Here is a 24,398-nt window from a genome sequence, read left to right on the forward strand (position 1 = left end):
ACCATGTGACCAGAAGATATATTGGTAAATATGCATGCAAGTCCCAAGCAGATCCCTCCACATAAATCTAAAATACAATGATGTCAAGACCAGGAACTGTATAAAGTATAAAAACTATTCTTTACAGACACATCTATGTGGGATTCATAGAAGGGTATTTATTTTTAAATCATGAAAGGTGAACACTCTTAAATACACAGCAACACCCGGCTTAGAAACCGTGCCTAGGCTTTATGAAGGGAAGTTCTAAATAGGATTTTACCACTGAGAGTACCACCACTGTGTGAGGCCAAGACAATAAGGGGGTGACCTCAGCACAAGGGATCAGTCTTGACCATCAAACCTAAGCCTTACCTTCCAGAGTGTGTATGAACATGGGTAATTACTCACAGGAACCATTTTAAGTCATTGAGCAAATGCCAAGAACATTCAAGTATGACTCTCAACGGCAAAATGATGTCTTTGCAGTTGGGTTTCTACGTTCAAAAGTCATTGTTGGCCCTTGCTAAGTGGGATCCTTCACATCTAACAAAAAGGATGTTCTCAATTCAAGTATGAAGAGCTTTCCAAGTCTCCTGTTTCCAGGAAAATCCACAACCCTGACGAGATAACCAAACTGGATACACTTCAGTCCTGCCTGGCTGACTTCCAGATCCAGACTCCATGGTGGACTTGGATCAGTTTTTCTCACAGAGAATAAGTGGCTCAGTGCAGGCAGAGGAAGCTGACGCATCTATTGAGCTTTGGGCACCTTATACAGAAGCCCTCATTTAATCCTGGCATTGCTATCGTTCAGACAAGCTACACTCTTCTCCTACAGTCATTTGCTCTCTTGGTGGCAAATCTTGAAACTCTGAGAGGTCTTTCAGATTTCTGGACAATGATAATTGGTGACTAAGAGGATTCAGGTTACCTGAAAGTTACTCTTCTCTGTGATATAGTACTGGGAGGATAACAGGACAGATTTTATTACGAATGTGATGATGTGTGCACCAGTGGGACCCACAGAATGAGATCACGGGGGGGGGGGGGGGGCGGCGTGTGAGTACAGCTGGAAGTACATTCGTGATACCAACACGACTAATCAAAGGATGCCCTTGACTGAAAAACTTTTTGATGAGTTCCTTAACAACAAAACTCTACGCAGATAAATGTAACCTAGCTTTTAAGGAAATAACTTCTTCTTTACATTTCATGGGGAATCATTTCCTCCTACAGCATGGAGGAGACAGAAGTAAATAAAGCCAGTTTCCTTTCAAAATCGCACATAGACACACATGCGAGAGGAAAGCCGGGAACAAGCATCAATCACTGCTCGAAATTTTACCTAAGTATCAAGACGCACAAACACTGAAAGACTGCAGGGACCGTTTCTGACAAAAGAATGACTGTATGATTTTGAGGGCTATATAGTAACACAGAAAGGAACTAAAAAATCAAGAGCTTATTTTTTTTAAAGAATAAGACAAGATGAATGACACTATTTTATTTTGGCTGTTAGATCATTGTCCCAGTAAGGACACAGAGAGAAACGATCCGTATTGATGAGTCACTGGGTACTTCTGTAAGCCTATATTAGTGACACTTCTGTCTTCACTTTGCAAAGCTGAAAAAGTGAGATGTAAGTTGAAAATCATATTCACAACTGGCAATTATTTTTAAATGTGATCATTTGGTATTTATAAAAAGCAATTTGAAGAAAATGCCTACTTCACGTTTCTACTTCTTAAATTTTTAAAAGATTTGTAGCTAAAGGGCCTTTGTATTTTATCTCCTGAGGCAGGCTGGGAAAGAGGCTAAGATCAGTTTCCCGTCAGCCCCCATGTGGCTACTGAATTAATTCTGTGCCTAAACTCATTTTCTTATAGAATTCAAAAAACCCAAACACGCTTCTTCCTATTAAATTAAGGAAGTTGTATCCTATAATAGCACCTGTTGAAATGCGGATATGGGCAAAGCCTAACTACTAGGTGGTACTAAAAAGATCTACTTGGCAGAAAGTAATAAATTAAAAGTAGGAAGCTGAAGGACGATGTGAAGGCTTGTGCTGTCCAGCCTGGCCTTGTACTCTCAGTCTTCACACTTCTCAAATGCTGGATTATTGGCATGCACCACCATGCCTACCCAGGAAGGCTTAATGGAACATACGGACTAAATACCACTGAAACCTAGATGAGACTCCAAGCATTTCAAGGGGTTATCTAGCAGAGTTGTGGAATTTGACCTGTTCCATGGCAAATGGTGTCATACTACATAGTTGTGAAAATACCTTTCTTCCTCAGGGTAACCATGATTCCCCTGAATGGGAATCCTTGCATTCTTCAGAAATCACCCTTTTTCCTGTGAGTACATGGATTACATAGCTTCCTCTACCTGTGGGGTTAGTGAGCTATGATCTAACCACTGAAGGATCTTATTCAGTTTGGTTGTGTCTCTGGGTTCTTAAACACACCCCTGTAAATGACTGAAAGTTACCTTCTAATGAATGACATGTAGCTTGTGTAAGCAATAAGGCCAACCTCAGAGTTAAGGGTCACAGTGTCATCTCCTTTCCCTACCAAGAATTCTCCAGCTGGCCTATCCACACCTCTCTTGCAGGGAGTAGGGGAGGAGGAGTGCCTCTTCCATTCGAGCATTTCAACCACAACAAAACCCTTCTCCCTGGCATGCTCCCAGTGCAAATGGAATATTCTCGCCGCCCAGCAACTGAATTTTCTCCACTAGAACCTCTGTTCTATCAAGGTCAAAGGCAAGTCTGCAAAGCCTACCTTCCACGTGGCTGCATTGCGTCGGAAGTAAGCAAACATTCGTGTGAACCAGTTATAGATCTCGTTTAGTGTTAGCTGCTTTTCTGGAGATTCGAGAATGGCCTGCGAAGCAAAAAAGGATCCAAAGAAGGTAATTGATGACCCAGTTGGCAGAAGCATTTGACTGTTCATGAGAATGCAGAAAAAAATAAATAAATAAAAACCCAAACAAACTGGAATCTGGAGCAAATTCCTCAGACAGGTTTCACAAAAATGATCGAAGATTAATGGTTGTATTTAAACAGTTCAATAGCAAAACTCGAAATGGAATTATCTAATTGTTTGGAGTTTTTATTTCTGTTTCCGTACAGAAATATTAATTTATTAGTCATTCATAAAGCAGAATCAAAGAGAAATGCAAAACATTTCACTAGCTGATTAAAGCTCAGTAATTATTTAGAGCTCAGATTAATTCTAGGGATCAGAGATTACTGTAGCTTTGTGATAATTGACTTGCCATCTTTAAACAGCCTCATTCTCACTGTTGTGTGAAATGAATTCCCTAATAATCACATCGTATTGTAATACTTAATCAAAAGCAATTATGTTATATATTGCAGTTTTAAAAAACCTTATAGAAAAGGTTTTAGCATGCTTGCATACTAAGTGGTTTTAAACCTACTTCATCAATATAATATACCCACGTACACCTTTCGATAGCATTTCGTGGTCTGTGTTATTTACTTACCTGCCTAATTAAAGATGCATATGTAAATGGTGGTCTAACTTCCGCGTTCTTATAAAATTCTTGGTTCTGCGCAATATCTGCTAAATATATAAGAATCACCGTCCTATTAATGATCACTTTTTAAAAGGGGGCTCATCAACAGGACCTGCAGATCCCCCATGCTGCCCCTGGCAAAGAGAGGGTGGCTACCTGAAGAAATGGGCACGTTGTATTTGTCTGAGTACCGCCTGCGGATCGGTCCCACCGTGTGCATGCTGGTGGTGGTGATGACAGAGGGGCCTTGGGTGACAGGAGTTAACGGGGCTGTGGGGGTCGTTGGAGTATGAGGTAAGCTCTGTGGAGAAGCCTCTGATGCGGACTTGGAGAGGGTGACACTTGATACCAGATTCAGCTGTGAGGAGAACAATATTGGTTAGAAGGACTTGAGAAAAGCAAAAACCCAAACAAATGAAACAACAACAGAAACTCAAGCCACCAAGAAAGCCGCTCTCGTCCCACAGGAAAGATAGGCGGACACCTGGCAAGGGTTCCCTCTCTAAATTGGTGTGTTTACAGAGGATTCACTTCCAATTAAAGGTATTCTCCTTTGCATGACATGGAGGATGGGGACTGAAGGAACACCAGCCGGGCTCCAGTGGTGTAAGGCTGGCTCATTCTGTATGATGGTCGTCAATGTACCACCCCAACTGGAAAGCTGGGTTGTCATCTGATTTCTTTTCCCTCTTAAAATTGCAACAGATTGACTAAGTGGCCACTTAGGGCTCTGAGCCTCCAGAGACCAGCAAGAAGTCACAAGACTTGAGTCCATCATGAAACTGAACAGACCTCAGGACTGTGCATGATGGACCTGTGGCACTTACTCAGGAGGCCCACATCTATGCCTATGAAGTTGTAACATCTGGTTGCTTTTTAAAGTTTTAAACAGTCCAGCTATGGAAGTGGCTATTATCCGAAGCAGTGCAGAGCAGCCTTTGTGAATAGCCTTTTTCCTTCTATTCTACTATGTACTTTCTTATAATTCTTACACGACTGGGAGGGATGACCCTTCTCCAAAACTGACTGGGACAGGAAAACTCCCTTGAGTTTGAAAATGCAGAAGAACCTAGTGTTTTTCATCATGGTGGTGCAGGTATCAAGTACTCAAGAGAACCTCTCCCAAACTCAAGAAACTTTTACACAGTACACTCTTACTTGGCAACATTTTATCACACCACACTTCAAATCAGTCACCATAATGTCTATTTTGCTATTGTCAGATTCAACATTAAACACAAGTATTATTTATGGATGGTATTAAAAGTGTGTCCTTTGCTCCAGTGTATTGGGAAGACTCGATCTTAATTCACACACTAGGAATGAAAGAGACCATGAAATCTCCCCTGTGCACTAACTTCCAAGGGAAGAAAGAGAAAGGAAAGAGCTGCTATCATGAAAGGAACATTAACAGAAAAAAAACAGATTTAGTGCTCCGAGCTAAACAGTGGGCTGTGAGCTTTCAGCTCTGCTTTTCCATGTTCAGTTTGAAATACTGACTCAGCATACCACAAGCCCCCAGTACCTAAGAACAGCAAACTGGGAGACAGCAGACACTTGCTGACCTTCAGCGACCAGGGGCAATGTGGTAAGCTGTCCTCCCAACGGTGCTAGAAAGCTGACCGTGACACACATTTGCAAACCAAGTGCTAAGAGTTCAGAGTAGAGGCCAGGGACAGGGCGGAGCAAGATGCCAATGGAGAAGAGCAAAGGCCGACCGACCTCTTCTTCCCCTCAAGCCTTAACAAGTGCCCAAGTCCAGCAACTGTATGTATTAGCATCAGCCAAAGGGGGTGTGTGTGTGTCAAGAAAATTAGTGTCTAAAGATCCCAAATGCATCATTCAGCTGCTGTAAAGCCTAAGCATGAAGAGACTTCGGAAAGCCATGGGTATCATTTACAAAAATACATGCTCTGAAACACTTGCCCTGAGAGGCTTCATTTCATTCACATGCCTCTACAAATTGCTCAGGTTTTATAGAGAACTTAAGAGAAGCTTGCCCATATCCTTCCCCAGACCCCAAGTCAAACCACATCCTTGTGTGGCCCTACAGCCTCTGCACCCTCTACTTATGCCCAGCTCATGTCTCACATCAACGCTATGGCCTTTCCTACTTCTCTGTTATGCTTGCTTTTGGAAGAGCTTCCACAAACAGCTTTTACTCTTGCTTACAAATGACACTCAATAAATATTGCCAGGAACTTCGAAAGGCCCGAAAGCAGGACTAAACCACAGAACTTCTGTCCTTGGGGAGCTTAATGACAAAAGCAGACAAAAAACCCAGACAACAACTCTGAGGCCTCACCCTACTTCTTGACTTCTCCTTTTAGCCTAAGAACACTACCCTATACAGCCTGACTTTCTCAAGAAAACAACAATGATGTTGAACATGGGAGTCCACATGTTCCCTTCCAGTTTGTGAGGAAATTCAGCAAGTCCTGCGTCACCATTCAACAGGTCCAAGCCCATCTTTTTGAGTGCCCAGATCTTAAAAGAACAGATGAACCCCCACACAGAGACATGCCATCAGATGTGCATAGATTCGACTCTGGCAGCTTTGACAAGGGGCTTAATACTTGGACCAGTTCTACTGGAGACGGCACCAGTGAAAAGACAGATCCCTCCAGGCTCGCCCAATCCAGGAAGAGGGTAATGCAGGCTGGATTTTCTGGATGCTTTTGAATGTAGGTAGGAACTGGAAATAAACACTGAGCTCAAAGTCAGAGGTTTACCAGGCTTGACAAATGACACCATGATTCACACCCACTGCTGGGCTGTCTCTAATAAGCCACAGAGGAAGCAGCCAATCTCAGCTAATTACCAGATAAAAATGTATTGTAAGGACTCTAATGAGGAGATGCGGATGGAGGTGATCTGATGATTAAATGGTGCATTCGACTGACCCCACCATCAATGTGCAGTGGTGCACAATGTCGCTGGAATATTTTGTAGAAACAGTAATTTTATTTCAGGGAGGGGAGACAGTAATATTTGTAATGATGGCTATGAGGTAAACTAATTAAAAGACAGTTCCTAGAGGAAAAGGGTGTCTGGGAGCAGCTGTGGCCATTCCAAACCCAAGTGCCAAGTCTCAATGGAAGGGCTTCATTCAAGTGGAAAATTTCTGCCTGACCTCTGCCCTCGCTATTAATTTGCAGAAAAACTAATGACACATATACATATTCCCACAAAATTGTTCTAATTGCTAATTTGCCAAAGGAGCCTAGATTCTAAATTAAACATGACTGTAGCCTGTGAGGGAAGAACAGAAAGCTGGGGACTCCAAACAGGGGGAGCTCTGCCATGCAAGACCATCAGAAGGGTGGACCACCAAGCTAATGAGACACAACCCTGGCAGCTGCTGGGCAAGCTTCTCAACTTTTAGACTTCTGTCTAGTGATCATATGTGTGTCTGGAGGAGAAGCCATCTTTCCGAGAAAAGGGGAGGGGTACCAGGAAGGATTCAAAACACACCGTGTTCACATAAAATCTGCTCTTACAATGAAGAACTCTACCCAAAACATTGAAAACAAAATAATAATGAGCTACCACAAGCTTAGAAGAGCAAACTGGGGCACTGGGTATGGGTGTATGGGTGTGTGTGTGTATGTGTGTGTGTGTGGGGGGGGCTCAGTCAGGAAAGGGCTTGCCCAAGGATGCAGACCTGAGTTCACCTCCCCAGCACCCACAGGTGTGATGGTTATAATGCCAGCCCTAGGAAGACAGAGACAGGAGGATCCCTGGTGCTTGTTGGCAAGTCAACCTGGTTGAATCAAGTGTTCCAGGCTCAGTGAGAGATCCTGTCTCCAAAAAGAAGTTGAGAAAGACATGGAACATCGATCTCTGGCCTCTACACACACACACACACACACACACACGAGGGGAGGGAGGGAGAGAGGGAGAGAGGGGAGAGAGAGAGACAGAGAGAGAGACAGAGAGAGAGAGAGAGAGAGAGAGAGAGAGAGAGAGAGAGAGAGAGAGAGAGAGAAAATCAGGAACACGCACAGAGGCACACACATACACACAGATAAAAGAGCAAATCAGGAAGAGTGGTGTGGGTTTTTCGCTGTTATCTTGAAATATGCATCTTAATTGTCAATTATTAAATCTTTAGACAATCATCAAGGAAAAAGGAAAGCTTTGGTGTTCCATGTTTTTAAGTGTAGGTAAGGGTTTAAAAGAGATTTTTTTTTTCTCCAGGGCATGGAGCAGGAAGGGATTGGACTGGGAGGGTTTCTTTCCCTGATGGAAAGCCCATTTTTCTCATTGTGTTCGTTTGCTATTTAAGAAGAGGTTGCTATGTTTAGAAAAGCTAGTAACACAGATATTTTTCTCCATGGCAAGTTGCCACTGAAGGGATGATTTCAGCAAAGATAATCTCTTTCAAACTCTGGCCAGGAGCTAAATTCTTATGTCACTTAAAGTTGCTGCAGGCTTTTAGTTTTTAAATGAAAATACAAACAACTGTGCTATCAAGTCTTGACTTTTACCTCAGTTTGGTTACCAAAGGGCTTTCCTGGAAGCGCCTACTGTTGAAACGATCCCAACTACCAGCTACCCAATATTGTACTTTGTCCTTTCTAAAAACAAAAATCAATCTTTAGTTTTTCCATAGCACACTCCCCTCAAGTGTAAGGATGGTGAGTCACTCGCATTTAAAAAAATAAAAAATAAACAAAGTGCTGATGCAAAGCCCAGGCAGAAGCAGACTTGTTAGGGAGTATTCCCACAAGAACCCATCTTCTGTTTTTGTTTGTGCTCTTGCTTCTCATGAAAACAGATTCTGAGAACAAAAGAAAAACCTGAAACCAAAACACCAGAGACCAGCGCTACACGGGAGGGACTTGGGGCTCACCCAACTGGTTTCTCTGCTGCAGCCTGGATGGGCTGAGAGGCTCGGGTCCTGCCCTCACCTGCAATGTTCTGAGGCTGGAGGCTGCCTTTGTAGGCATGAATCACCAGGTTCAGACTCCATGGACAGAGGGCAGGCAGTGGGTGGTAGGGGGGGAGGCCTTTGGAGAGGACTCTGCGCTCTGATGGGAGCCTGGCTTATTCTAGAGACTCAGAGGGTGGCAATCCTGGCAGGGACATGAACAACAACCCTGAGCTGAGGTGCGGAAAGGGACTTAACAAAAAGCAGTCTATAAAACAGCTTTTGTGCACCCGACTGGAGAGTCCCTCTTCATGAGTGGCCAACATTACTGCTCCAAGGCCCCTGCAGCCCACACCTGGTCACCTGTTCCTTGAAGTTCACAGGCTCTTTTTTCAAGAGGATGGAGGGACCACTCTGTTTTCAAAGGAGCTAAAAAAAAAAAACTATTTCAAAACAGTCCTAATTGCTAGAGTTAGAGTCAATGTGCAAAGAGGAAAATCTCAAGCTGCATTTCTAAAAGTGTCTTACGAATTTTTCATAAAGTAGGCTCCAATACCTGTGCTGTAATTACTTGCCCACCAAATCTCAAAGAATGTGGTTTCTCCAGGCCTGGGGAGTAGTTCTCACGAGTGCAGAAATCCGCAAAGCAAAGTTCTTCCCCCTCCCCATCATGAAGTGGGGTTTACACTGCACACTCCTAACACCAGCGTAGCAAAATGGCTTTGTAAGAAGCCACTGACAACTTAATAAAGTCCTAACACAGACATGTTTCCTTTTGTTGTCCTTCTGTGTTGAGTTACATCTTAGCCAATTCTGCATGGAGTTAAGTATAGACACGACATTGTGCTGTTCACTCTGGGAATGGAACTGGGTTTGGAACAAAGGAAGAACAGACTATTTTCTCCTTTTTGCTGTTACTTCTCTTTCCGTGGGAAACAGAAGAACTTTTAAATCTTAAACTACAACAAATTTGGCTATTGTAAACATATGTCAACAACAGCCTTTTCTCTCTTGGTACCTAACTGCTAGAACTTGCTAGATGTTAGCTAGGCCTTTTCATGCAGGGCCTGGCTCAACAGACAGCACAATTCTAAGGTTTGTGATTCCTCCCCTTCTGGCATTCTACCCTCATCATCAGACACACACATCCGTGTAACCACTCCTCCCCAGAGGCAAGAGCTGGGAAGCTGACCTCTTTCCTTCTAGAGAATCCTATGCAGCTTTTAGGTTTCAAAAGACACATCGTTTTCTCAGGTCACTTTTCCTAGTCACATACAGCATTCTCTATGCAACAAATGATCTATGTGTGTATGGGTATGTGTATACATATGTGTGGATATATGCATGCAATTATTTGGTAGCTTGTTCACAAGACTCCAAACACCTCTACAGCAAGTACAGGTCTTTCTCGTTTGACCATATTCAGTATGTCATTGTGGGCAAGTAATTATCCCTTGATTTCTACATTCAGGAACTCCAATTCTGAGAAAAGAGATGTGATGGCCATCAGAAGACAAGCTACCCAAGGAGTCAGCAAGACCCGAGGCTGGGGATATACTGTTTCCATCAGCCATACATTTGCAGCCCATTGTGGGAGGACCTTGTCAGGGTCTTGTCTACACCCTTGGGCACTGTTCTGGGAATGTGCACAATTTGTCACTATCCAAACCTAAAGATGTGCCCCATGCTGGGATCCAGAAAACACATCTCTGAGCTGGTGCAAGAACCATCTGAGAACGTGTTGGCAGCTCTCGGATGGGAGGAACCGGGGACATGGTGGACCACACTGGCTACAAAAGCCACTTAGCACCCAAATAGCATTTAGCGAAGGGCAACATTTACAGCTGAGCATTCTATCACTTAGTGACTAAGAATTTTAAAATAAACACCAAGATCCTTTTAAACAGAAATGGAAAAAGAAACAACTTCATAAACTCACTGGCACGGTTGTAATGTGGAAGTCCCCATCTATGGTTAGATATGAAACTCAGTGGATTCTAGAATGATGCTCATTCAAATGCTCACCAGCCATTCATTCTATTATTTAGGGTGGAATAAATTAATTACAGGCTGGAGGGAATATTTTGAATGTTAGGATCAGTCACCAGATAGCTCTGAGTCCCTAAAGTTGAAAGCATCAAGGGGTCTGAAATATGCATGGGCTTTTTTTTCTTTCTTTCTTTTCTTTTGGCAAGGAAGTGAAAATTTATGCAAAACATTACACGTCTATCTTTTATAATTAATTTTCCAATGCCTCACCTATACATATTTTAATAATTCCTGATTTATAAGATGGTATCTATAATAAAATTTTCTATTTTCCAATAAATGAAAAGGAGGCAGGTTCACTCCGACAACAGAGTGTCACACAATATCTACGTGTCAGGCACCAATTTTTAGTTCTTACATGTAAGTTAAAGGATAAGGAATTTATAATGCTGCCTGTGAGGGGAACCACTTTTCATACACAAATGTGATTTTTTTCCAAAGGGTAATACAACAGTACATTTACATAAACTAATCCAAACAATCTATGTATTTGACAATGGCAAACCTCACACAGACAGGCTATTGTTGGTTTACATCTTGGAGTTCTTTATACTGGCTTGTAGCACCGCTCTAGCTGTCAAAGGTTTGACTTGGACGCTAAATAAATGGTTATAGAAGTGCTGTGCAGCGATATTGGACTTCTTTGCAAAAGAAAACCTGCTGTGTATGAATTCAAAAGCTATTAATTTTTCAGTCAAAAATATTCGTGCCTATTTCTTTTAATAAAGAAATACTGTGCTGAGCTTCTAAGAGATAATGTTGACTAGTGGTAGAGAATTTTCAATAGAGCAGTTAAAAATAAATTTAGTAGGAGGTCCCCTTCAAAGTTATAATTTTCTAGAATGTAAAACATTTTTTTTTCAATACTAATCAAGACAAACCTTCCTTCCCTGTTCATTTCCTCACCCCTAGCTGCTTCTGTCTTGTTTATTGGCTACTTAGCACAGGTCCACAGGGAGACAGAGCATCAAGGGTCCTTATGTGCCCATGTGGGCTTGTATAAATGGTGCTTAGGGCTAGTCCCAGGCCCCATTACCCACTGAGGACCCCAAGGGACTCTGTAGTTCCATCTCTTTATGTGGATTCCTCCTCTGCCTTGATCCAAAATGAGCCTATTGCCAGAGTGATACATTCAATCATGGCTCTATCATGGCTGTTTTTAATTCATGGAGGAAGATGGGGACAACCTGTCTCTCCCTGTTGCTATGTGTGAAGACTTAGAGTCTTCAATCTGAAGGAAAACACTTCACTAAAAACCACTGAGGATTTCCAGAGAGGTCCAGGGCAATCACTCCCCTTTGCCACTGGTCATGACACCATTTCAGGATAGCACTAATTCTTCCCAATGGTCATTTGAAAAGAGGAGATGGAGAGCAGCTTCGGATGGTCTGGCTCTTTCCCCATCCTTTCCTTCTTGGTAGCTTACCCATCCTATCCTGCAGCTACTTACTGTGAGATACATGGAAGCTAAGACTCTTTCTCAGTAAAAATGGATGCGTGGAGTGTTTAATGATTTTATGTCCTGTATCTCAGTAATGTGTTCTGCTTCAGACATTAATTCTGTCTGCCAACTGCATCTTGGCAGGCTACCATATTTACTGGGTTAATAGTCTGACTCCGTTTTATTTCTATCACCATACATCATACATATAGGGGTGTATGTTTGCTTTATTTATAGAAAAAAAAATCAGTCAAAACAGATAAACCAATACTTTGCCATTATGCTGCATCATTGCATGTTGATTAAAATTGCTGCTACTAACTATAGATTGTCAACGCTCAATTAATTTTCACATAGGGACTCCCAGCAAAATCAAATAAAGTCAGCGTACCTTTAAATTTTACAAATCTTAAAATCAGGAACCAAGGCATGGCCTCCATTTTGAATAATCAGCTAGAGCCACTAGGAGACTTCCAGAAATGTATGTGAGTGATACCAATGCTGATGAGATCAATTTATGGTTTAAAAACAAACAAACAAACAAACAAACTAAAAAACAAGGTTCAAGGCAGGACGTTTGCTTTAAGTTATCATATGCCTACCTGGATCTCAACTTTAAGGCCCAGTACAAGGAAATATGACAAGCAAAGCCAACTTCTAAAAACCTGGGATGGATACCATGTCTGTCTCATCCTGGGTCTCTCCTGGATGCCTAGCATCCTGCCTGTCTTCTCCACGAAAACCCAGAAAGTCCGGTGAAGGAGGGCTTTGGAATTCACAGCTGCACTCTGGAGCTATTCTCCCAGTGCTTGAGGTGGGATGCAGAGAAGGAATACCACTAGTTTATGGTGCCATTCCCCCGGGTGGGGACCAGTACTTACGGGCTGAGGGGCAGCTTTGGGTTCTGTAGACTTCACATGCAGGTGGGTCATCATGGCTTGCAGGCGCTCTTTGTCTTTTGCAAGCTAATGGGAAGAAAAGGCTTTGTTATGTCTTTGAATAGAGATGTGTGACTCTTTCAAATACCCCCAACTATGCATATCCCAACTAACTACAGCACATGATAGAATCATTTTTATTACTTCATCGTTTGAAATCTACAGGACCCCTGCCAAAGTCTGAGGAACCGGAGGTGTTGATGTGAGATTTCCCAACACAAGGTGCATTAGTCTTTAACTGGGACATTCTAGACCTGCTGGCACCACGGAGTCCCAGGGAACATGGACAGCTCAAAGGCAAGCATGAATCATGCCCATTAGCCAAGCTGATTCATGAGGAGGCCACGGAAAGATGAGCAGCTAGCTCACACTCATAAACTCATCTGTTGTGCTTGTGGACAAACTCATGGACACCTGGATACCCTTGTGGAAAGCTGGCTGAGTCTGTCTTACAGGGACTGGCAGGTGACATTGGCTGGGAGGAACGAGGCTACCAGGACTGAGGGGTTCCCATTTGTAGGTGAACACTAAGTTCTCTGTTTCAGGGGTTCAACATCTGAGTACCCACTAGATAGATGTTCTCTTAATAATCCTAGTATCTTCATTCCATGAAAAGTTACCTTCTGATGTCACAGATGTTTCTAACTGGATGGGCGGAGTGGAAAGTCGCTTATTCATTAGATGCTACAATCTTTATGCTGGTTTTGGACAATTTTGATATAGTGGTAACTTGGTTATATCACAAGACAGGTGGGACAAGGACCTCTAATGATGACTTTTAGAAAAGCAGTGTCTAATATGGACTCCAAAAATAAAACAAAGTTGAGGAAACAGATGCAGCATGAAGAGACAATGTAGACACGGGAAGGGGAGGAATATTTTTGCACTAGTGTGTGTATCTTCCAAAGTTTCACAGATAGTTTGTCTAAAACAATGCCTCAGAAGCAGGGTAGGGAGCCTATTCTTTTAATACCTCATAGTTTTAAACCTTTAGGAAGTAAGGATTTTTTTTTAAAGTCTAAAATTATGCCAAAATTAAACCCACTTCACATTTTTAACCAAGTTATTTCTGGTGGTGAGGAGACAGGAGGTCGGGGCTCAGGAGTCAGGGGAAGGCAGAGAAAGGGGGCCGGGTGCAGTGGCAGGAGAAGACACGAGTCTGCCTCTTCCCCCACCGGCTGGCTCAGTCAACAGCCATATCACATTTGAGTTTTTATTTCTTTTTATTCCCTTGTGGTTCAGAGAGGAATAAATTAAGAAGAAGAAGAAAAAGTAGGGGGGGGGGGGGAAGCCTTCCAGTGTTAGCATTTATCTTTCAACAAACAGGAAATGAAAATGACGCCATCTTAGGGTGGGCTTTACGTTACCACCCCGTTCTTCGGTGCATTACTGTGCTGCCAAACTAAGACTCTAAACACATAACGCCAAAGGAATTTGGGTTTTCAGAGCGGCTCAGACAAAACATTTCAGATGTTGGGAGCAGCATTTTTCTATGGTTATTCCTTTTTTTTACGTTAAGTGCCCTAAAGGTTTTTTTTTTTATTGTTGTTGCCTTTTTTTTTTTTTTGGTTTTGTTTTTTATACTAAAACTAAACTACTCTGAAATGTCTTTTTTGTTGTTGTTGGTTTTAAGTTTGTTTTGAAAACTCTCACGGGGCAGAAAGGAATTTAGCCACGCATACCACTCTTTCTCAAAACATGGAGTAGTAGACTGCCCATGCCGAACAACACAAATTAAAGGGTGAAAGGTGGTATTTACCGAAGAGTCTGCTGAATATTAATTGTGACTTAATTTAGGGGTAAACATCTCCGATGTAGCAATTACAAGGAATTAGGATAGTAAGAGGAGGAAAAAAAAAAATTCTAAAGCCCTGGCACCAGGCAAGATCCTCTCCTTACCCCGAGCCTGACCTTCCAACAGACAAGAGCAAGGACAATGTTTGTGCAGGGCCACACCCATACCCTGAAGCTTACTGCCCCTGGGAACACATCCCACAAAACCCCCAGTGCCACCAACTTTTCCAGCATCACTTCATCACATCATGTGAGGATACAGACATCTTATGGTAGGGAATATGGCCTTATAGTACACCCTCTTCCCTTGGGATTCCATGAAAAGCCAAAAAAGGGGGGCTGAGAAACTGTCCAAAGACAACTAGCCATCTGGCTGACAAATTAAAAAATAAAATATGTTGTGATGTCCAAAGAGACTGGTTCTCAAAAGCTTCCCCAGGAGGTACTACACGGGCAGGCCAATGGGCTCCATCAGACTGCACTTCTGAGCAGGGGTCATTGGAATCAGCTGGTCGGTCTATCTGTACACCAACTCTCCTGAAAGACAGCAGAACGGAAGGAGATAATGGACACGCTATCCTACTGGGCTGTGTTCAAATTCTGGCCTGTGAGCACATTCTGTAATCCTTGCGAGCATTTCATTTTTGTTCTTCTAAATACGGATTCCTCATCTCTGAACCCTTTGGGTTGTTCTGAACATGAGTTCCGTACAGAGAAAGCTCAGTGCAACGACTAATGAATGCTTCATGGAGGTTAAAAATACCTGCTGCAATTTTTTTTTTTAAAGAAGAAATTAAATCAGTCTAGTCTACACTGGCTGGGTATATCTTTGGAATCAGGATCCACATAATGGGGTGTAATAGAGTCAGCTGTGAGTCTGGGTGGGGAGAGAAATAAGCCCCCGGTTTTAAAGACTAGAACAGGGCAGACAGCACAGGGAAGATGGTGTCTAACTCTGATAGAGTCATCTCTGGGCCTAACTGTATCTTGCCCTCAGCCCTGGGCAACTGATTTTTCTCCATTGGATGATATCGGTCACCCTCTCTTCTATTATCCAAGCCTCAAGTTGGTTTTTAGACACGGTGTGGAAGCTAAGAACTCATGCACTGTGCCAACACCGCCGACAAATGTCAGCGACAAGGCACTCTACCACTCAATGTCTGTACAGACAAACCCCAGGGAGATCCAGCGCATGCTTTCGTCAGAGAGAAGGGAGCAGAGTTTGGGGTTCCCTCACCATCTTCCTTCTGCCTGCTGTCAGGAGGACTGTTCTCTGGGCAATCTGGCCGCTCTTGTTAGTGACCCACAGTAGTCCACTGAAATGAGTGAGGGGAAATACGTAAATGTGCTACAGTTATTAGGGACAGATGAGGAGAAGGTGTGAGCCATTTATTTGCTTGGACAGAAATAAAGGTCACTGTGGCTCTGGGTCCCCTTGACTTATGTACTGTAATTGGGGAAACTGAGGCACACAGGATGGACACCTGTAAGGCCACAGCGCCAAGAAAGGACAGAAGTAAGGCTGGAATCCTGCTTTATAATGCTGGCTCTAACTTTACCCAAAGGGGCTGATCTTCAAACTCCGCTGGGACCTTCCCCGGATGACAAACCTCTTCCCCTCTACCACTCCTCGCCCTGACTTAGGACACCACTGACACAGGAGTGGGATGGACAGTGGTAGCAGGTGACCCACCTGAGGAGCAGGAGGGATTGAGATGTTCCCAAGGAGACCACCACTAAACTCTGAGGTTTCAATGAAGCCTGCTAGCCAGCTCTCAAGAGAGGACACGGGAAGTCTGGGCTTTTGACGGGCCACAAGAGTGCACGTAAAAGCAAAGGAGTCTGGGTGACCCTGCTCTTCCATGGACTTCAACAGTGACTATCTCCCTTTCAGAGCAAGCTTTTATGCAGCAAAGACCCAACAGACAAACCTCACTTTGACAGGCAGCACCCAGTTACACTGCTCCCTTAACTGCACACGATCAGAGCAAAATGGAATAAGGCGTCAGAAATCAAACCCACACACCCTGAACAGGAGTCTCTGGAAGGAAGGAATGCAACTCCAACTCTTCCACCAACCTGGTCAGCTGCCAAGTGGAAACGCTGTGCCCAGTCCAGACATTCACATGCCTTCTGAATTCAGCACTGGGACAAACTGGTGAAGATTTCTCAACCATTAACTGCCATGTTCAGCTGGTGGGTGACCCACGGTTCATTTCACCCCAACTCAAGAATTTCCCTACTTTTATTGTGTTCCTTCATCATCTTAACATTCCTCACATGTTGTTATTAAAGACTCTCTTGACATTTAAAGCAGACACATACTAATAGTCAGTCATAGTCTTGGAATCCTAATGCTTGCAGACTTAGGCAGGATTTTAAATTATGAAAAAAATCAGTGTCTTGGTTTTCAAAGAAGGACGTGGAAGTGAGAAACCCAAACGCTCGCTCCCTCTCCCTTTCTCTGGCTCCAGCCTCAAAGCCCCAGCCACAGGAGGTCACAGTAATGCTCGGCCTTTGCTGTCTCTGACACTCTCTGAGCTTGCTCAGGAGAGGCAAGAGGTTCTGTGGGGCTGTTGCTATGAGGAGATGTCCTGAGCATGGCCACAAAAGTGGTTAGAAAGGGCCAAAGGGGGACACATTACAGATAATATATTTGCTGAAGTCTAGGAAGCCGGTGTGATTACAAATAGCCCCGCTAATGGTGGGGTAATCACATGCAAAGCCCATACTGTAATTAATTTGTGTTAGGATTAATGTCTCCCCCTGCTACTGAAACCTGTGCACTTTTCTCTCTGCTGACACTTCTGGAGAGCTTGCAGTTCCCAGTGTGGCCAAGTTATCCAACTTCCCATTGGTTCCTGAGTCACTGGGCAGGATGCCTTGGGAAGGAGCTCTGGGACGCAGGCAAGGAACATGGTGTCATAGCCAAATGTTCAGTCTAGCAACTGGGTCCTGAATGGGTAAGATCAGAATCCTATGGGCAAAGGAAGAGACTCCGGGCAATACTGTAGGCAGGTAGCACCTTCAATTAAATGGTGACCAGCCTGGAGTGGGGAGGTGGGCTTTTTCTATCATTCACCACTACCTTGAAACAGATTAACCTGATGGTTTAAACTAGTGGTTCTCAACCTGTGGTCCACAACCCCTTTGGGGGTTGAAGGACGCTTTCACAGGTGTTGCCTAAGACCATCCCACATATCAGATATTTACATTACAATTCATAACAGTAGCAAAGTTACAGTTAGAAAGTAGCAATGAAAATAATTTTATGGTAGGGGGTCACCACTATACAAGGAACTGTATTAAAGGGTTGCAGCATTAGGAAGGCTGGGAACCACTGCTCTAAGCAACTCAGTGTCCTTATCTGATGGGTGGGAAATGAACATGGTATCTTTGACTCTTAGATGTCAATGATGGCTACAATCCCTACAGACAGAGTATCACCTTCAAAGGACCATGGAGAAGCATTACAATAAGCATGCCTAGTAGATACACCCCAGAGACTGATTTCCATTCCTTACATAAAAATGGACGAGAATCAGGGGAAGTGGGCAACAGTTCTTAACGGAGAGATTTGATAAATTGTGGGTGCAAAGCCTCAGGGACAGTGACTCGTATATGAGGAGGCCAACGGTCATCCAAGAGATGTTGCAGACCCCCTCTGAGCTATGTACAAGCAGGACACAGAACAATGGACGATCCCTCCCACAGTAGTCCCAGCTTTTAAACTGGAAATCCTAAGTCCTGGGAATTTCCTCAAACCTAAGGGGGCAGGCTGGGATGGCTGGTCACTCTTCTTGGTGGAGATCAGCTAGATTAATTTTGAAAAAAAGAATTGTATTTTTTTTTCTCTCCATCTCCTCTGTACAATCTGGGCACATTCTCAAGTGGCTGCCTTGACTTGGAACCTCCTTGTTAACAGCCTCTGCCACTGTCCCCTGCACAGGAAACTCAAGAGTGCTTGCTACGGCACTGGAGGCATGCTAGACTTCCTTCCCTGCCGCTATAATGCATGGACCCCTTGCTCACTTCCATCCAGTGCTTCAGTACAGTTAATACAATGGGAAGTAGGACAGTGTACATGAAATCTAATTACTGACACTCTCCTCTAGGCCCAGCCTCTCAAACAGGGGCTGATTGACTCCGTTCAGTTGCCCCCTTTCCTTCTACCTGCTTGCTGTGTGGCTGTGTGTGTGTGTGTGTGTGTGTGTGTGTGCTGCAATTGAACCCAGGCTCAATGCATGTGACTCTAACACTCTGCCAACTGAACTACATCCTCAGCCCTCACCTTCTTTCATGATCAGCATAAAGGATTCGAGGGGCTGGAGGAAATCTGTCCCGAAACGCATCCCTATGGTACACAATGAAAACACATCATCTCTGGACGACATAATCTACTGGAGAGGATGAAAAGTGGATAACGTGGCAATGTCTTATGACAGAAATAGTCTGCAAGCTCAAGAAAATGGCACCCATGCCATTCTCATCTTCCTAAGAGAGGTCAATACAAATGGGCGTCTTTTTAGCCTGTAATTTTAAGTAATTCCTTCTCCTAACATGGAATTATGTCCTGTGCACTGTACATTTTTCTGTGTTATCTCATCCACAGCTTAAGAGCGGAACAAACGGATACGCACGTCACCAGCTGGGTTCACCCAGTTGAAATAATATAGAATGTGCACACACTCAGCTCACACCTGGCAGCAGCCGGTGGGTCCCGAGCCCTCCGAGAGGCATCCTGTGTTTCTTGACTCTCCTGCCTGTATCTTGGGGGGTAAGCTATCCTTACTTTTAACACATTACTAGTTCCTGCAGCTGGGTCCCTTGGTCCTGGCAGGGGCAGGGTGGAGGGAAGTTTATATGTTTTATGACATATGTAAGGCCATAACTTTTACCCCCACAATTCCATCTCATCCCTTTACACATCATCCCCCAGCCAAAAAAAAAAAAAAAAAAAAAAAAAATCCATCCAAAGAGAACATTTAATAGATGGAATAATGAAAATGTACCTTCTGACCTTTTAAAAAAAACAGCCCTTGACCCAAATGACTTCTGTGGTCCATGCCTCTCTTGCTATGAAACATCTACATCTGCGCATATGACCTCCCAGAGTTCATAAAGGTTGGCTCCTAAGTAATAGCTGGTGTTGACCCTTAGGAACTCCATGGGTAAGACATTCTAACTGGCTCTTAAGGAGGGAAACAAGGAAAGAAATGTCCAAAATCTCAGATCAGCTACTCCGAGATCTTTTTGACTCTCTTTGCCTCTCCATGAGACCAGGGCAAGGACAAACTTGGAGTAGAATTGACCAACCTTCCCTGCACTGCTAAGAAAACATTCACTATGAACTCCAAGACACACTCCTCCCTTGCTTTGTAATGGATATGCTGGTGAAAATGTGGGCTTTGTGAATCCAGTCATATTTTACCTCCACGGCGATGAGGGAAGCTCTCATGTACAGTGGTGAGGGAGCCTCATAGGTTTTTCCATTTGATCGCAGTGGAGACGGCACTAAGGAGGGAAACAGCTCTAGCCGTTGCCTCTCAAGGCTAACCAGTGGTTAATCTCTTCAGGGAGCTGTGAGTGATGGAGCAGAGACACGAGGATCTTCTGTTCTGGGTCCACTACAGACCAATGGTACCATACAGGTACACAGAACAGCACTCAAGGGGCCTCCGCCAGCTTCAGTTCCTTCTGGATTCGACTCATCCTCCTAGTTGTCCTGTAGTCTTTATTATCCTCTAATTTAGATGTAAGGAACCACTACACATGCACATGCTAAGATCCAGTGTGAGCCCATGTGAAATGGAGGGCAAAGGAGTGGCCTCTGCCGTTGCCAACACAAAGCCCGTGAGTAAGATGGCAGGCTATGGAAGGCGTGTAAGCCTAATACAGCATCATTTTTTTTTTTTTTTGGGAATTGTTCAAACCTTAACTGTTTGAACATAACATTGCTATTGTGCTACAAATACTTGCTAAGTTTACACTTTAATAACTATTGATTTTATAATAAACTTTGAGAAACTAAGACATTTAAGAGTTCCCTGGACTGGGAAAGAAATGTCTTAAATGAAAAGAAGCAATTCCTTGGACTAGTGCTGTGCAGTACATTTCTTCTAGAGCACGTGCTACCCCAGGCTGTGGTTGAGAGTGGGAGATTGTGTGCACGGGGACTAGCAACAGAGAGGCTGTCCCAGTCCAAGTCTGGCTCCCCCGAGTATTCTTACACTGCAGGTCTCTGGCTGCCCCCACTGCCTCTGGTTCTCTGGACATCATGATTTGGAGTTAAGTAAATTAAAGTGGACATTCCCAGGTAGAGAGCTGTGAGGCACACTTGTAATCCCAACACTCAGGAGGTTGAGGCCGTCAGATTGCGGTGAGTTCAGGGCCAGCTTGGACTATAGTGAGAACTTGTCCCCTGAATCAAAACGCAACATAATAAAAAGTAGTACACTTACAACACAGGTATATGCAATGGCAACACACACACACACACACACACACACACACACACACACACACACACACACACGGGAATGCTGAACTTTAAAGAAACAGGAAGCCAACAAGAGCTCCAACTTGAATCACATTGCTCATCTCAAAGCTCCCAAAGTTGCTAGGCTTGCAATCTAAACTCTTTCATCTGGTCCTCAGAAGAGTTCTGAATTCTCAGGGAAAGGGTTTGAGCATAAAAACTCAGGCCGGGGATGCAGCTGAGTGGTAGAACACTTGACTGGCTTCTGTAGAGCCCTGGATTCAACCCCCAGCACCACAGAAACAGGACAGGCTAGCAACTATGAACATCTTTTGTCAGGTTGTTTGACTGAGCAATAACGGATGCGTAACATCCGGTTTTAGCTGGTCCCTTTCCAGCACTGGCACCCTCTTTTGAGTAAAGTTCTGCTGCTGTGAAGAACGTGGGTCAACTAGCTAGCCAATGGCAGTCCCACTTGTTATCTGTGAGGTGGTTTTTCTTGTTGTTGTTTGTTTGTTTTTTATTTGAGACAGGGTATTTATTACTATGTAGCCCTGGCTGGACTGGAATTCCCTATGTAAACCAGGCTGGCTTTGAACTCTTGAAGATCCAACTGCCTCTGTCTCCTGAGTGCTGGGATTAAAGTTGTATACCACCATGCCTAGCTCATCTACAGTTTTGGAAGATTTATTTATAATTTGTGTGTGTGTGTGTGTCTGTCTGTGTGTGTGTGTGTGTGTGTGTGTGTGTGTGTTATGTGAGTTTATGTGCACCATGTGTGCAGGTGCCTAAAGAGGCTATAAGGGTAGGTCAGATCCCCTGCAACTGGAGTACAGACAGTTAGGAGCCATCGCGTGGATACTGGGAATCCTGGTCCTTTGCAAGAGCCATTAAGAGCTCTTAACTGGTGAGCTGCTGTCTTAGCCTTCCACTTGTCATCTATTTTATAGTCCAATTTTCCCTGTAGAATATAAGAAACAGGAGGGCAGCTTTAGCCAATCCTAACCACTCCCATCTTCATACCACTTCACAGAGCCTCCAGAAAGGTCCTTGCTCCGTAAGAAGATGAAGAAATGAACCGGTATCCCGGAGGCCAAGGTGGACAAGCGCTTGCCTTATAAAGCTGCTGGAATGGTGAGCTGACTGAAGTGGGGCTGGAGGTTTTACCTGCTATGGCGAAGGAGGCATATGGAGGGGAAGGCAGAACTTTAGACCCCCGGGGGAACAAGAGACGACTAATAATATAATGGAATTTCTCATCCCTATGGCCAGGGGTTGTTTGGCAAACTTCTATAACAACCAAGTAGTAAATGTTTTCAGCTTTGTAGCCCATAGGGGTTCTTGTGCAGTTACCAGCTTCTATTTCTGTGGAGTACAAAACAACCACACAGTATCGGTAAATGGGCTTTGGCCTATCTGTGTCTCCATATAATGTAATGTACAAACAATAAAATGTGAGTTTCATGCAATTTCCACCTCTCATGAAACATCTCTCTCTCTCTTTCCCCCAACCACTTAACAGCCTTTCTCAGACTATGAGGTCATGCCCAGTTTGAGGTCATCTACAGTTTGCTAACTCCTACCAAGCTCCATGCACCAGTTACATCAGCTCTTAAGCTAAGAAGAAATGGGATCCACAGAACCATCTGACAGCAACTGTCCATCAGAGCACTATGCCTGACTGACAGCAACTGTCCATCAGAACACTACGACATCCCAGGGAGCCACCCAAGTTGGCTGACTTCCAGCCAGATCATCTTTGTTTTCTCTCACCCCTGAAAAACCTGCCTTTGGTTTGACCAAGGCTGAAGGCTGTGATCTCAGAACACACGAAACCTGCAAAGAGTCCAGTATTCCTCTTCTGCATTTCTAGTCCTAGGCCACACCCACGGAAAAATCATCAGAGGAGCTGCCAGGAGATAATGGCCTGGATGACCAATGGCTCGCTCTGCCCATGCCCCTGACCTTCTCTGTGGAGAGTGAGAAATAACTGATCAAGTAGATTCCTTGTTCTCTGTGTTCCCTAGTAATTAACAGTGGTCCAAGATCAACCATGCAGACAGACAGAAAGACCTACCTGGGCAAACTGAGACAACTCCGACAACTTACTCATGCCCATCATAGGAATTTAATCTCATAGCAAATAAATCAATCTGGAGACACGCATTATTTTGAAAATACCACCACCAATAAATACATAGACCTTGCAGGCAGTAAGAGGTAAAGTCTCTATTTGGTGGAATCCACTTTTGCCAGGTCTGAGTTTTATATAAATGTGGGGAGTGGGTTCATCCTACTATTCACTTCTCTTCCCTATAGTATGCTCAAGTTAAATATGCTTCCAAAGACTGACTTTATGGCATGCTCTAACCTTGTACAAACATCTCACCATTTTCAGTAAGTTTATATTTGCTGTCTGAATAGAAAATATTAACGAGCTCAAGAAGATAACTTATGAGGAAAAAGTATTCTACCAAAATTGTAGTTTGTCATGTAAGATGATAACTAATTTTTTTTTTTTAAAAAAAGTCCTTTCTATCCTGAAAAGGCACAACAAAAAGTTTAAGTGTGTTTGGGCTGATTTTTCTCTGCAACTATTTGAAGCTGTAAATGACTTAACTCAGTAAAACTCCAAATGTAATTATCTTCCGTACTTAGCCTAGGGCTCTCCATATATCTCGCCATTGCTGCCTTGCATACAAAATAGGCTTTTCCATGGCTGGTACCAATATAATGTACAACATTGTTTTAATTTCCCCTCATCGGCTAACCTCTTGCCTACACTGAACCAGCCAGAGGAGAAGCATCCGTGAGTCATCAGCCACTCAAAAGCATTCTGGAACTCAGTTGCATAAATGGGGTTTGTAGGGTCAGGCTTTTGCAACTGTACATTTTAATAATCTCCATTTCTGACCCAATTTTTACTTTCAGAAACTAATTTTCGATTAATTACACCAAGAAGGAGATTACTGTTAAAATATGGAGGTGCCTCCACAAGTTCTACCCGTAAGTCCAACTCGCATTAAAAATGTCCCCAGCGCCCTCAAAGGCGATTCTTCCAGGAAAACTGCACACATTTACTCTTCAGTCGTAAAACACATTCAACATAGCCCAGAGCATTTCCAAATATCGTGCTGCAGATAGAGTAAACATGCATATACCTTCTCTGCATTATAAATTAATATGTACGTGTGTATGGACTTGAAATATACAGTGAACTCAATTACTCTCAGTGATAACAGAGAGAAAGGGGCCGATGTCAAACAGGGACCGAATTCTCATACAGCTTCTACTGTG

At 43.6% G+C, this 24,398-nt stretch overlaps 1 protein-coding gene across 7 annotated transcripts in view; it reads right to left on the reverse strand.

Moving 5' to 3' along the window:
- Window positions 1-24,398, reverse strand: part of Foxp1 (forkhead box P1) — a 241,241-nt gene that overhangs the window by 15,782 nt on the left and 201,061 nt on the right. For 5 of the 7 annotated variants that reach the window (XM_059258274.1, XM_059258279.1, XM_059258273.1 and 2 more), the window contains 4 exons: window positions 12,773-12,856; window positions 3,685-3,886; window positions 3,496-3,575; window positions 2,769-2,870 (listed from right to left, as the gene is read on the reverse strand). In XM_059258274.1, the coding sequence (XP_059114257.1) occupies window positions 2,769-2,870; window positions 3,496-3,575; window positions 3,685-3,886; window positions 12,773-12,856 (468 nt within the window). The remainder of the gene's footprint in view (window positions 1-2,768; window positions 2,871-3,495; window positions 3,576-3,684; window positions 3,887-12,772; window positions 12,857-24,398) is intronic. The other 2 variants (XM_059258276.1, XM_059258275.1) reach the window with 1 other exon arrangement.

Source organism: Peromyscus eremicus, chromosome 3 (assembly GCF_949786415.1).
Source record: "Peromyscus eremicus chromosome 3, PerEre_H2_v1, whole genome shotgun sequence".
In the NCBI taxonomy this organism is placed as follows: domain Eukaryota; kingdom Metazoa; phylum Chordata; class Mammalia; order Rodentia; family Cricetidae; genus Peromyscus; species Peromyscus eremicus.